Genomic DNA, 14,391 nt, shown 5'->3' on the forward strand with positions numbered 1-14,391 from the left:
AATCTATCAATCAAGACATCAATCAATAATACATAAATTCTTACATGGTATCAGAGCAAGGTTAAGAATTTAATATTTTTTCGCTTCACCGGCGGGCGGCAACCTCGCCTTGGCCGCCCGCCGGACCTCAACCTAGTCCGCTAGAATTGTCTACTACATACCTACCTCCTCATCATATCTTCATAACATCTCATTCTCTCTCGGCATCATAGTAGCCGTGATACTGCTCATACTTCTGGACAGCGGAGAGAACATCGTCTTTCTCGATCTTTCCGCCGACGCCGGTGGCGAGATCCAAGGCTCCGGCTTTCGACATCACTCTCCCCAAATAGTCCATAGCAGCTTCTCCACCGGAAAGATACTCCTAACAGCAGCGGAAAAAAGGTGTTTCCCTCAGCCAAACAAGGCTCAATAGCTGTGGTCCTCATCAAAATACGTGTAATTGCTACTCCTGAACTTGGTTTCCCTATCCTTGCTAACAAGCTTCTCAAATGCTTCCGGGCCATGTTCTTCTATGTACTTCTCAGCAGCAGTTAGAATGTCATCTGGCTTACTGAAGATGTCCTTCTTCCTTGGGACATACTAGACGTTAACAGTCTGCTGTGGCTTAAGAAAGAAAGGCCTCAAATAATGCTCATAAACATATGCAGCACCACTGATACTCTTTATGATGGTGGATATTTCAATGCCATTACAACACAGCACCTTGAAATTTATTTTATTTTATTTTCTTATCTCTCTTTCTGACCATTACAACACAGCACCAGCACACTTGTTCCCACCTTTCATCATGGTCTCCACTTTCTTTTTCTTTTTTTATATTTATTTTAATCCATCTTTTTTGAAAACAAAACCAATATCACTTTTTTTTAATTCCTTAATTTATTTTAATAACATGAGTGGCCTCTCTTTTCCACCATCTCCCTCTTTTTCTACACAATATTTTTGTACCACCGCCCACTCCATGATTTCCATATTAATATTATTATTATTATTATTATTATTATTATTATTATTATTTTCACAAAAAAAAAAAAAAAAAAAAAAAAAAAATTCATTCCAGTTGATTTTTCTGCCTTACCACACCTACCATTCGAGTTTGCCAAACACACTTATTTTATTCATGTCAGGATCAACCCCGATCATAATTTTACACGAGAAAAAAAAAAAAAAAAAAAAAAAAAAAAAAAAAAAAAAAAAAAAACCACCATAACACACCCAACACCCACAGTGGGATTTTTCTTCTCTACTCTGCTGCAGATCTCTTCTTCTTTCCTCCGTCCTGAGCGGCCCTTGACGGTGCTGCCTCCGTGTTTCCTACGCCGCCGAGCACGTTCACTCCTCCATACTCCTCCACTGCAGCATACGGCGGACCTCCAAATCGGAACATCACAGTGGCCTTCCGCTTCAGCTCCTTATTTTCTGCTTTCAGCACACTTATCTCTGCTCGCGCATCCTTATACATGCGTTGGAGCAGAGCCAGCTGGGAATTTAAATGCTGCACCTCATTTGTCCTACTCTGCAGCCGGTTCGACAAATTTGTGACCGCCGTCATGGTTTCCACGCATGACTTCAGAGTATACTGATTAGCCTCAATATCAGTTTGCACCGCCATTTTTTGCTCCACCGACCGCATCGGAAAGTTCAATGGAGCAAAACCAGAGGTGTTTGGTTGAGGTTCACTGGCCACCGCACCAGTTATTTCTCTTGTGGGCTCGTTCAGTTCTGGAAAGAGCGTGAGCAGGTTCTGGGTAGCTGGACGGGAAGAAGAGGCCATGTTTTTGGGTTGCTAAGTGTTTCAGCGAAATAGCAATTTCAGACTGGTAATGTTCGGAAGGGTTGGTGACAGAATGGCAACAAAGTGTTCCACAGTTTCTCTCTCCGCAGAGGCAGAGTTTTTTCAGCGAAGGGTTGGTTTCAGAGGTTTCAGAATGGTATGCCTCAGCCTCAGCCTTCGTCTTGGTTAAATAGCCGAGGCAGCCACGCGTATCGCGCGCCTCTTGCCGCCAGACAAACTGGCACGCCTTTTCATGGCACATCTTTTGACAAAGTGGACACGCCTTTTGATGACACGCCTTTTGATGGCACGCCTTTTGATGAATTGGGCACGCCTTTTGATGGCACGCCTTTTGACAAAATTGGGCACACCTTTTGAGGGTGCAACTTTTTAAGAGTCCGACAAGACTCTGTAAACTGTCCCGACATTGATTCCGGTTAGTTTTTACAAGTGTCCGACAAGACTCTGTAAACTGTCCCGACATTGATTCCGGTTAGCTCCTTTATGGGTCCGACAAGACTCTGTAAACTGTCCCGACATTGATTCCGGTTAGCTCCTTTATGGGTCCGACAAGACTCTGTAAACTGTCCCGACATTGATTCCGGTTAGTTTCTACAAGGGTCCAGCAAGACTCCGTAAACTGTCACAACATTGTCTTCTACAACGGTCCGACATGACCCCATAAACTGTCTTCTACATCCGTCTGACACCACCATACAGTGTCCTCTACAACGTTATGACACCCCATACAGTGTCTTCACCAACGGTCTGACACGACCATACAGTGTCTCCTATCCTTTTTTATTTTTATGTATTTTCTTGTTTTGTTACTCTCTCCAAACTCAAGTTGGTTAGTTTCTCTCCTCCTTGAGTTTGCGGGGGGCTGTTAGAATTTCCCATCTTTACCTTCACCTACTCCACTACACACTCCACTTCACCTACCTCTACTCCACTACACACTCCACTTCACCTAACCCACTATCACCTCCACTACACCTACTACCACATTACCTTCACCTACTCCACTACACACTCCACTTCACCTACCTCTACTCCACTACACACTCCACTTCACCTAACCCACTATCACCTCCACTACACCTACTACCACATTTTCTTCTATATATAGATTGTATAGGAATTGTAATTAATGCATCTTGTAATCTATCAATCAAGACATCAATCAATAATACATAAATTCTTACAATTTCCCATCTTTACCTTCACCTACTCCACTACACACTCCACTTCACCTACCTCTACTCCACTACACACTCCACTTCACCTAACCCACTATCACCTCCACTACACCTACTACCACATTACCTTCACCTACTCCACTACACACTCCACTTCACCTACCTCTACTCCACTACACACTCCACTTCACCTAACCCACTATCACCTCCACTACACCTACTACCACATTTTCTTCTATATATAGATTGTATAGGAATTGTAATTAATGCATCTTGTAATCTATCAATCAAGACATCAATCAATAATACATAAATTCTTACACGCGCATCCTTATACATACGTTGGAGCAGAGCCAGTTGGGCGTTTAACTGCTGCACCTCATTTGTCCTACTCTGCAGCCGGTGCCACAAGTTTGTGACCGCAGTCATGGTTTCCACACATGACTTCAATGTATACTGATTGGCCTCAATATCCGTTTGCACTGTCATTTTTTGCTTCACCGACCGCATCGGAAAGTTCAACGGAGCAAAACCAAAGGTGTTTGGTTGAGGTTCACGGGCCACCGCACCAGTTATCTCTCCTGTTGACTCGTTGAGGTCGGGAAAGAGAGTGAGCAGACCACGGGAAGAAGAGGCCATGTTTTGGGTAGCTGAACGGGAAGAAGAGGCCATGTTTTTTGGGTTGCTGAGTGTTTCCGAGAAGGGTTGGATACAGAGTATTTACAGATTGTTTCAGAATGACAAGTTCAGAGGTTTCAGTCTGGTTTGGTTTCCACCGCCTCCGCATTGGTTTATATTGACACTGACGACGCGGCCGACGCGCCGCTCTGTCGCTCACGTGCCTCGCCGCGTCTCCGACTCACCTTTTGATGGCTCGACGCTTTCTGTCGGGCACGACTTTTGATGAAGTGGGCGCGCCTTTTGAGGGCGCAACTTTTGATGGCACGCCTTTTTATGGATTGGGCACGCCTTTTGATGGCACGCCTTTTTATGGATTGGGCACGCCTTTTGATGGCACGCCTTTTGATAGATTGGGCACACCTTTTGAGGGTGCGACTTTTTAGGGGTCCGACAAGACTCTGTAAACTGTCCCGACATTGATTCCGGTTAGTTTCTACAAGGGTCCGACAAGACTCTGTAAACTGTCCCGACATTGATTCCGGTTAGTTTCTACCAGGGTCCGACAAGACTCTGTAAACTGTCCCGACATTGATTCCGGTTAGCTCCTTTATGGGTCCGACAAGACTCTGTAAACTGTCCTGACATTGATTCCGGTTAGTTTCTACAAGGGTCCGACAAGACTCTGTAAACTGTCCCGACATTGATTCCGGTTAGCTCCTTCATGGGTCCGACAAGACTCTGTAAACTGTCCTGACATTGATTCCGGTTAGTTTCTACAAGGGTCCAGCAAGACTCCGTAAACTGTCACCACAACTGTCACAACATTGTCTGCTACAACGGTCCGACATGACCCCATAAACTGTCTTCTACATCGGTCTGACACCGCCATCCAGTGTCCTCTACACCGTTATGACACCACCATACAGTGTCCTCTACATGGTTATGACACCCCCATACAGTGTCCTCTACAACGTTATGACACCACCATCCAGTGTCTTCACCAATGGTCTGACACGACCATACAGTGTCTCTTATCCTCTTTTATTTTTATGTATTTTCTTGTTTTGTTACTCTCTCCAAACTCAAGTTGGTTAGTTCCTATCCCCCTTGAGTTTGCGGGGGGCTGTTAAAATCCACCTACTTCACCCACTTAAACCTACTCCACTAAATCCACCTACTCTCTACCTACTTCACCCACTTAAACCTACTCCACTAAACCTAACCCACTACACCACTACCACCTCACCTACTCCACTAAACCTAACCCACTACACCACTACCACCTCCACTTCACCTACTCCTTACCTACTACACACTCACCCTCTTCTATATATAGGAATCATGAATCATTGTAATAGATATCAAATCAAACAATCAATAATACAATCATTTCTCTTTATACATTAAATTTCTACAATTATTAATCAAAGAGGGAAAATCATCCTAAAAAATATGCAAAAGGATTGGTCTACAAGACACAAGAATCAGGCCTTCTAATCTCTTATCAAGGCCAGTTTATTTCCTCGTAATACTTGCTCCCATATCTCTTGAATCATCTATCAAAAAGATTTTGACACGGTTACACCATATAGAAATACAACCCAACATTGCGAATAATACCATGATTAGTTTCACATCATTGTAATTAATTTCCCTATATTGTCAACCTTTGATTCACATTATCACAGGCCATGGGCTACTGACCCACGATAGAGATACCAGCATTAACTTAGCTAAGCCACGTAAACCACTTTGCATCATATCAATCACCGACTTATGGTTTATAGTCCTGTCATACCTTAAAGAGAATAATGTCAGGGGCACTTTCATATCGATGGGAAGAACGAACAGCATCATCCTTATTTGGATCACCTGTAAGCATCCATTCAGCAATTGAAACAGAAGGAAGCCGTTCTTGTCCATCTGCAGGGTACAATGAAACACGGTCCTCTTGAATACCAGCCATTGCCTCCCAAGCAATCCTTTCAGATGGCGCTAATCCAGAGCTCTTTCTTTTCCTGTAAGTGTCCTTTGGAGCAGTCTTATCACCAGCATTACGTGGAGTCCAAGAAAAAGCTCTGCGAGCCTCTTTTTGTAAGTTACTCAAACTGCTACTAAAAGACGACCTTGTAGGCATGCCTGTTTTTGTCTTCTGCCTTGCCCGTGGACCTGAAACTGATATCCGAGGCTCTCTGGAAGGAGAGCTAATACTGACAGCAATAGCTTTGGCAGCATATGTAAGAATTAAGCTGTTGTCTCTCAATGAAGAAAGTTCTTTAAGTATCTGTTGGAGGGATAATCAGATGAGAGATACAAACAAGTTGTGGTGGAAATTATAGTGGCAAGTACAGGAACTAAAGAAGGTCCAGAAGGAGAAAAATACCAGAGAAGCAGATTGCAACTGTTTTCTCATCAGCAGAACCTCCAAAATCAAATGAGGATGCTCATGCAGGGAAGAACATCTCTGCTGCCATGGCAACGGCAAGGCTGCCAAAACACGAAGACCCAAGGCCCATGAGTTAAGCCGAGAAACTTCAACTTCTGACAAATTACCATCTTTTCTCTTCAGGAAAAAGTGGACCTTCATAAAGAACATGGCTCTAGTTAAAGAACAAAATGTCATAAATTTCGAAGCAATTTTTTTTTCCTTCGAAAAAAGAAGAAAAATAAAAGAAATGATATTTTATAAAACAAAAACAATCACTCACAAGAAGCTGCTTTGACCGCAGGTTAGGCAACAGCTGCATTGCACCCATGGCAACTGGGAGAGCATCATCAGTGTCACGTAGGGAAGAAAGAAAACGTGAAGCTTCAGCTGGACCTCCACCATTCAGAGGGTCTGCTATAAGAAGTTTCACGAGTTGACGCCCTTTCAGTTCTCTCCGCAAATCAATAGATAATCCTGCGCTTTCAGCCACTTCTAAGGCAGCAGAAACAGCTCCTTTGCCAGCCAATCGAAGGGCAAGACCCTCAGGATCTTCCTTACACTCTGCTTCAACCTGACAATTCCATCAGAATGGAGAGTACAGTATAGTAAGACAGAGATTAAGTATGGAACTTATAATTCCTCAACCAGAAAGCTCCAGATGATATGTTCTTTTATGTTTTTATCCAATCAGAACTTAAAGAGAATCAATTGTCACCTCTTGCCAGCTGCAGTAATGATCATCTGCAGATAAAATGTGCTTGTATCTCAAGAGATCTTGTCTCATTTGAACAACCTGATAGCCCAAAGAAATATGAAGTAAACATAACCAACAATGCAACCATCTAAAATAAAAGCACATATTGTTGTCCTATGCAGCTTCAGCAAGAACCATCAACACAACAAATTCCAGCATCAGATATGAACTCGCTGTGTTTGGATCATAGATTTGGCTAGAGATTTGGAAAGGGAAAAAGAAAAGGTGGGTAAAATGCGAATGAAATATAGTTCACCCCACTTTTTTCCTTTCCCTTTCCAAATCCAAGATCCAAACACAGTCTCTAATGCAAAAAATCATAAACAATACCAGTATACCACCAGGTACCTCATTCTTAACTGGATCGCCTTCAGGCAAGTGGCAGCTGCACATAGTGATAACATCCAGAGCAGCATCCAGTTCCCATCTGTGCAAATATCTGCAACAGAAACGAATACAGCTGTAAGAAAATGTCTACCGATGCAAAACACAACAAAGGTCTATCATAATCACTCCCTTGAGTACGTATAGGAAAATGTAGAGAATATTAGTCTTTAAAGGTCATCAAAAGACAAAATTTTTCATCCCCATCAAACATCTCCTGAAAGGCTCAATTTTGAAATAAAAGATGTTACTTCCAAAAGAAGGATATACAAGATATCAAAGGCACCCCACAAATAAGGAAACAGCGCTATCCTACCCATAAAATAGATTGCGTTCAGAAACATCGGATCATCAGACTTAAATATCAACAAGTATTCATAAATGGTGGAGAACCTATATTTTTACATACTTGAGTGCAAGTCTAGCTGCCAGCTGTTTATCCTTCAATCTCAGACAATACTGCCAACTATTGCTCCACATGCTATGAACTGCATACCCTTGAGATTGTCCCGAGACAGAATTATTTTCCTCCCCACGTTCAATGAGTAACTGAAGTAACTGGTCAGATGCTCCATTACGTAAAAAACGATCAGAAAGAGCAAGAGCATCCATCAGTTTTCCTTCATTAATTAATCTGTTTGACAATATAATCTATTAAGTTAAAGTACATTGATTTTCACAGATAGTAATATGACCAGAAGGACTTCTCCACAAGTAGACGTAAAAATAAAAATAAAGAAGAAAAAAATAAAGATGGCATGACAAAAAGAAATAGAATGAAACAACTTCAGAAAGCAACTGAGGTCAGAAAGATTAATAAATTCAATTGAAGCATTCACCAGGCTCTCATGCTAAAGCATAGAAGGCATTGGCCTACTAACAAGCCATAATTACTTTGGAGGCCTATCATGATGGAAGAACCATTTGGACAGGATCTTGTGAGTTTCGTGAATTATCCAGCTCGTTTGAAAGAAGCAGGCAGTTGTCAATTAGCACAAGTGTTGGCCATATTCCTTGACAATAGCACTGACTTTCGTGAAAAATAAAAGGTAATCAGAATCAAGAGGACATTTAACCATAGAGGCGGGCTGCCTCCTTATTCTTAAATAATTATACTTATCAAATAAAAATCTTCAACTCTTTTACCTACCTAGTCATTTTCAATCCTTCAGGTCTGACTCCAAAACTGCACCTTGAGAACCAAGTAAATATTTTGAGCATCAAGTAAGAGCGATGCTAATAGAAGATAATTGAGACGCATTCCCATGATACAGTTGCTTTAAAATGGCCTAGTCATTCATATGGTAACATGAATTTAATCAACAAACAACTCTCTCATCATGCTTGTACGTGCATAGCTCCCTCATAGCATTGCTAGGAGAGAAAATCCGAGCCATTTATTGTGCTATCTTTGCAGTGTCTCTTTTAATCTTCATCATCAGATGTTTCATCTTAATTTTTATTTTTTCAGTTATATTAATTGTAGTAAAAATAAAAAAATAAACAAGCCCTTGGCAGACCATCTCCTACAATATGCGCTATCAGATGACCCTAGCAGTGACTCTAGTTCACAAAGTAAACATGACCCAAAATTCGAGATGCAGGAAACAATAGCATTCATAAGAAATGTAACAAAAAATAAAGAAAAGCCATTACATAGAAAATCTAGAAAATAAATAATTGAAACTAACCATTGACAGTACATGAGAAATTGCTAGAACAAAGAAAAACCACATTACCGGTCAATTGCTTTTTCATAAGGCCCCTCATTCTCCCAATCAAAAGAAAAGAAAACCCTGGTATCAAACTCAGGAGCTTCAGATTTTGGGGACTCATGCCAAGGGTCAGAAGCTGCATTCACCGGATTGTCAAGATCTGGAAAAGATGTCGATATGTTAGCACTAACAGCAATATCATCAACTTCTGACTCAGTATCACTATCATGTTCACGAAATCGCTTGATGGCAGTTTTTGACTCAGATTTAGCCATGCCATCCTCGGTTTCATGTTCAGCTGTTACAGCAAACTCTGAAACTCGATGAAGGTTGGTTTGCATTTGTATCCAACGGTTCAAAGTTGGGAACCTGTTTGTCAAATGGAAAGTAAATTACACAACAGCTGACCAAACCAGATAAAGCAATGTTTTACTTCTCTAACACATGTTTGCTGAAAAAATACCTCTCAGATTGATCAAGAGCAAACTCGTAAAACAACCTGTCATCATCAGGTGTCTGCAATAATCCATCATTTAAGGAACTACAAATAGCTGAATCACTTCCGCGGCACAGTATACCACTTCCAAAAACACATGCTAAGACAGCCCTCACAGGAGATAGTTTAACAAGATGCTTGACAATATCCAGCTGGAGAGGGTACAGAGGGACTCCAAGAGGGATTCCATTTATGGATGAGGATCGACTGTAAGAACTAGGCTTAGCATCTCTAGAGGACGGGGTAAGTACTTTACTTTCTGGGAAACTCTTGGGAGACGTAGGAATCAATGGAATGCATGCCCAACCAAGTCCAGACCGCGGGGGGTAGACTGGAGGTACACATGCTGAAATTACTTCATGGACAAAATCAGCAAACATGATTTCTGCAACCTTTCCAGCTGCATCAGTGCTGCCTCGTTCAAAGACCAGCCGAGTCAAAAGCTGCAAGCCAGATGATAAAAACATGAACATAGTCATGACCATGTCAAAATGAGCATATATCATGAACCACATTCTAACACTTTTTCTACACTCACATCCTACAAGACCCACTAAAACCTTTTCTGCAAGGTAGGATATTATTTCCATGATAAAATAAAAATAAAAATAAAAAAGGAGCACTGTTAAAGCAGATCCCCATTTTCAGGACACTAGTTGATAATATTAATGAAATCTGGGAGAAAATTAAATTGGTGACAACAAATTCTAAATACCAAATAAAAGGAAAGGCACTAAGCTTCTTGAAAGATAAGGTGTCAATCAAAATTAAATTATTTAAGTAGCAAAATCAAGCCTATACTTCTTATTCTGTTGCGGTGAAACTTAAATCAATGAAAGAAACTTCAATTGCACAATGTCAATGTCAAGATGAAAAATGTGGCATATGGGACTACACTAAAACTGAACATCCAAAACGTGCTTTAATGTAGAGAGCTCAAGGAAAACAATGCATTGGAATTACACAGACCCATAATGCACAAATGGGTAGCTGAAGACGGAAATGGCCAAAAGAAGCATGATTCAAAAAATTAGAGATTCGAAGCAGCGAAATAATTTGTAATCAAGTTGGAAATATGTTAAAAAAAGTAACAAAATTAATGTCGGGAAAAAAATACATATGAATTCAAATACGTTGTTAGTGGAAAAATAAATGTTAAAAAAATAAAGACAGAACAAAGAAAATAAAATCTCTGATACGTATTTCGCCACAAAAGGATTAGAAATTCATTTCTTAGAAAAATAAATGATACAAAGCACATCTTAGGATTTCCCATGCGTATCCACAAAATTCCCCTAGACATTTCCCTGAAGTTTCTAAAGCGCTTCTCAGGAGTTCTACTATGGTCACCCAGAAATTTGTAAAATATTTCTCTGAAAATTTCAAAAAGCTTGCCACACCTCAGATTGGTTTACTGATTGGCCTTTGGACATCATCTTCTATATAATTTAGTTCTATGTTGTTATAAGTCATTCCATGCACTTCCCTGCTTCTTGAATATTTTACACTGTTATTGTGGCAATAACATATCATTTCCAGCATGTTCACATATCCTGGCCGTCAGGACAAACACCCTAACAAAATTTTCAAGCAATCAAGGCTACAACTGCTCCTGTATCATATATTTTCAATGCACAAAATATTAATCTTCAATGCACAGAACAAGAAACCTTACATCTTTAGGCCACTCATACACGAGTGAGAAATAGTTGAAATCATGAGTTGTATCAGTTCCATCAACTATGTCACCAATTGCAGCAATGTGGAGGATAAACTGTGAAAGATATGTCGTTGGCTTAGCACTTAAGGGCCTGAACAATCTCTTATCATAATCAGCAGGTTGCACATTATTTTCACCAGTTGCAGATTTAGGTGAAGCCTGTTTGATAGCTCTTAATCCAAGGCCAAGAACCCCATCCTTGTCGTAATTTAGAATATTTTTTTTATCGTGATTTGAGCCTTCCCCTTTAATGTAATCTCTTTCCATCTCTTCATCAGCAACAGCCCTTGCAAGATTATGAAGCTTACCTAAAATTTGAAGAAAAAAGGAATGTTAAAAGCCTCACAAGACAACCTTTTCAATCAAATCAAAAAAGGAAAAATAATCACTTTGTTTGGTTTCCATTCTTAGAATTCACTTTTCAGAAAATTCTATTGTTTCGTTTTCTGTATTTTTTTGTTTTCATTAAATTTTTTTAATATTTTAAGAAATTTTTTAATTTTTAGACACACCTAACATTAATTCACTTAAAAAGTATAATATTTGTGAAAAAAATCTTTAAAAAATACACTAAATACCAAACATACCAAAAAAAAAATGAAAATTCAGTACATTTTTTGTATTTTTGTGCAGTTATTAGTTGTTTTAAAATATTTTTTCACAAGTATTATATTATTTAGATACATCTAAGTAAGGTGCATCTAAAAATTTTAAAAAATTACTTAAAATTTTAAAAATATTCACTAAAAACAAAAAAACTTAATTTTCAGAAAATTGAATTCAGAAAATTAAAACTAAACACACTGAATAATGACAAATTTGGGAGAAAATACAGCAAGTAAAGGCTCCGTATATTTTGACGTAAAATGTTTTTGAAAAATATTTTACTTATTTTCTATTGTTTGGTTGAACAAAAAATAAGTAAAACATTTTTTAAGGAATAATTTTTTGTATCATTTTCCCAAAAATAACTTACCTTTGAAAAATCCACAAGTCAATTTTTACAAAATTGACTCTCACTCACTACCTTTTCAACACATTAAGGGATTGTTTGAGGTGTCCTAAATAAGTGTATTTTTTGTCTTTTTGAACTAAAAAGTTAAGAATAAAAATATGGATGTTTGGGTTAACATTTTGACTTTTTTACGAAAAAATATGTATTAAAAAATTATATAAATTAGTGTATAGGAGAAGATTTAATGGAATAGGCCGTACAGGATGAAGTGAGGGACAGTAGAGGCTGGGGAGATAATTCCCTACTTTTCGGGCATTGAATTGGAGGTGCTGTTCGGCCCGTGGGGGCCTACCACGGGTCCCGTTTTGCTAATCAAAACCGTTCAATGTATACAACGCGTCGAGTACTATATTCTTGTAAAAAATCACGTTGATCGAATATCGATAGCTATCTAATCGGATTAGTTTGTTTTCAACTGTCAACTATAATACCATCCATTTTCTAAATTTTAACTGATTTGATCATATAATCACCGATATCTGATCAATGTGATTTTTTACAGACACATAGTACTCGACGAGTTCTATGCATTGAACGGTTCAGATTATTAAAAAAGGACCCGTGATGGGCCCCCACGGACCAAACAACATCGTATTATTTGTACACCTAAATAAGTGCAATTTTTTCCACCCTAACTCCGCCTGTTCTGCGGTCAGAGTTGTTTAAAAAAAAAGATTGTGTAAAATTAATTTTTTAATATTTTTTTGAGTGAATAGTGATAACTTTTTAATTTTTTTGGTAACTTTTTGACTTTTTGACTTTTTTTGGAGTACCCATACCAAGCCTTAGCCTCTTCAAATAAGTATCTTAGCTCACTAAAAAGTCATAAATGACACTTTTACTGAATCAAAATTTCTCTTTTAAAATATTTTTGTTTCAAATGTCAAACAAATGCCGAAAAACAAAAATAAAAACATTTTTTTGTGTAAAATCAATTTACAAGAAAAATATTATTTGCGTAAAATATTTTACTTCGAAACAAACGGAGCCTAAATGTAAAACTTATAAAACTAATTTCCCCAAAAGCTTAAACTATTAAGAAATTGACAAACAAAGTTATAAAATTAAAATCTAAATCTGGTTGATCCAATAATTGACAAACCTAATTTGGATAAATTTGATCAGATTATAGAGATTTGTTCCTCCATTCGTTCAGAAGCAATTCTTTTAATCAATTTTCATTTGTCATTAGTAGATTTTTTTTCAAATTTGTAAGTTCGAGGAACTTGTCTGAAAGCCCCTCAAAATTTTAAAAAGCCCATTGAAGACCAAAAATATATATATTTAATTGAAAAAACAATTGTTTTGTCTTTAGTGGAATTTATTTAATTTTCATTAAATTTATTTTTTTTAGGGGCTTTTAGACTAATGCCTCGTTTGGGGATAGACTATTTTAGCCTAAAAACCAAAAAGTCACTACAAGTTATCACATCACTTTCTCTACTTTTCTGCGCATCTTTTCTTAAAAAGCCAATTGAAATAACCAATTTCCAAACTATCCCTAAAAGTCCCTAAAAAAATTTTAAAAAAATGAAAAACATAGTACCAGCTGCACTTCAACTGTAGAGAATCAATGTTAGCTATAATATCCTTATTTTTTTTTATTTATTTTTTTTGATCAACAACAAAGAACTTTATTGATAAATCAAAAAGAGAGAAGGAAACGAGGATAAGGCATCCTCTTACAAAAGGGTAATGGAAATGCAAAAAACAAAACCCCAACAAGATAATCTCAAGCAAAAGCCTACATATCATACATCGCCAACCAATTTGTTGCTAACAAAAAAAGTGGGATTTCCTTAAATAGAGAACTCCCCGACACCCAAAAAGAAGTTAAGTGGTAAATCCTTTCTCCTAGAAGGCCTATTAGGTCCACAAACCCCAGTTAACCACCACTCCGTATTGTCAAGGTTTCTAAACCTAACTGATAGTGAAAACTCCCCCACTATCGTTTCACATTCAAAAACAACCCTCTTATCCCACAAAACCAAAATTCCACCCTATCTACCAACTGAAGGCAAACAAACCCATCTATTTCCAACTCCCTAAAGACTTTTCATAAATCTCCTATCACGCACTTTTAGTTTAGATTTCTAAAAAACAACTAAATCCGGTTGATGACTCCTTAGAAAATCCTTAATAATTTTCCGAGAACCCAACCCCCTAACATTCCAACTAATAATCTTCATTGGAAAACATTTTCACCCCTAACCTCCTCAAGCCGCCTCTCATAGTTAATTGAAATTGCTAAATTCCTTAATTCCCTTGCCCCCTTTTTACTA

The 14,391-nt window shown here is 38.4% G+C and overlaps 1 protein-coding gene and 1 long non-coding RNA gene across 7 annotated transcripts in view; both read right to left on the bottom strand.

The window, feature by feature from the left end:
- LOC114280789 (zinc finger FYVE domain protein) overlaps positions 1–14,391 on the bottom strand; it is a 79,588-nt gene that overhangs the window by 21,480 nt on the left and 43,717 nt on the right. For all 5 annotated transcript variants that reach the window (XR_014344504.1, XM_082894742.1, XM_082894743.1 and 2 more), the window contains 9 exons: positions 11,050–11,402; positions 9,342–9,817; positions 8,903–9,247; positions 7,573–7,797; positions 7,128–7,218; positions 6,741–6,818; positions 6,306–6,596; positions 5,981–6,178; positions 5,396–5,881 (listed from right to left, as the gene is read on the bottom strand). Coding sequence is in view for 4 of the 5 variants with exons in the window: in XM_082894742.1 (XP_082750868.1) it covers positions 5,396–5,881; positions 5,981–6,178; positions 6,306–6,596; positions 6,741–6,818; positions 7,128–7,218; positions 7,573–7,797; positions 8,903–9,247; positions 9,342–9,817; positions 11,050–11,402 (2,543 nt within the window). In the remaining variant the exon portion in view is untranslated. The remainder of the gene's footprint in view (positions 1–5,395; positions 5,882–5,980; positions 6,179–6,305; positions 6,597–6,740; positions 6,819–7,127; positions 7,219–7,572; positions 7,798–8,902; positions 9,248–9,341; positions 9,818–11,049; positions 11,403–14,391) is intronic.
- Positions 4,629–4,997, bottom strand: LOC145802127 (uncharacterized). 2 transcript variants are annotated; one of them, XR_014344508.1, is made up of 2 exons: positions 4,772–4,997; positions 4,629–4,734 (listed from the first exon to the last, which is right to left on the bottom strand). It is a non-coding gene; the product is annotated as an uncharacterized LOC145802127 (long non-coding RNA). The 2 variants fall into 2 exon arrangements; XR_014344507.1 differs by having other exon boundaries at positions 4,783–4,922.

Source organism: Camellia sinensis, chromosome 11 (genome assembly GCF_055761805.1).
Source record: "Camellia sinensis isolate YWXY chromosome 11, ASM5576180v1, whole genome shotgun sequence".
NCBI classification, from domain to species: Eukaryota; Viridiplantae; Streptophyta; class Magnoliopsida; order Ericales; family Theaceae; genus Camellia; species Camellia sinensis.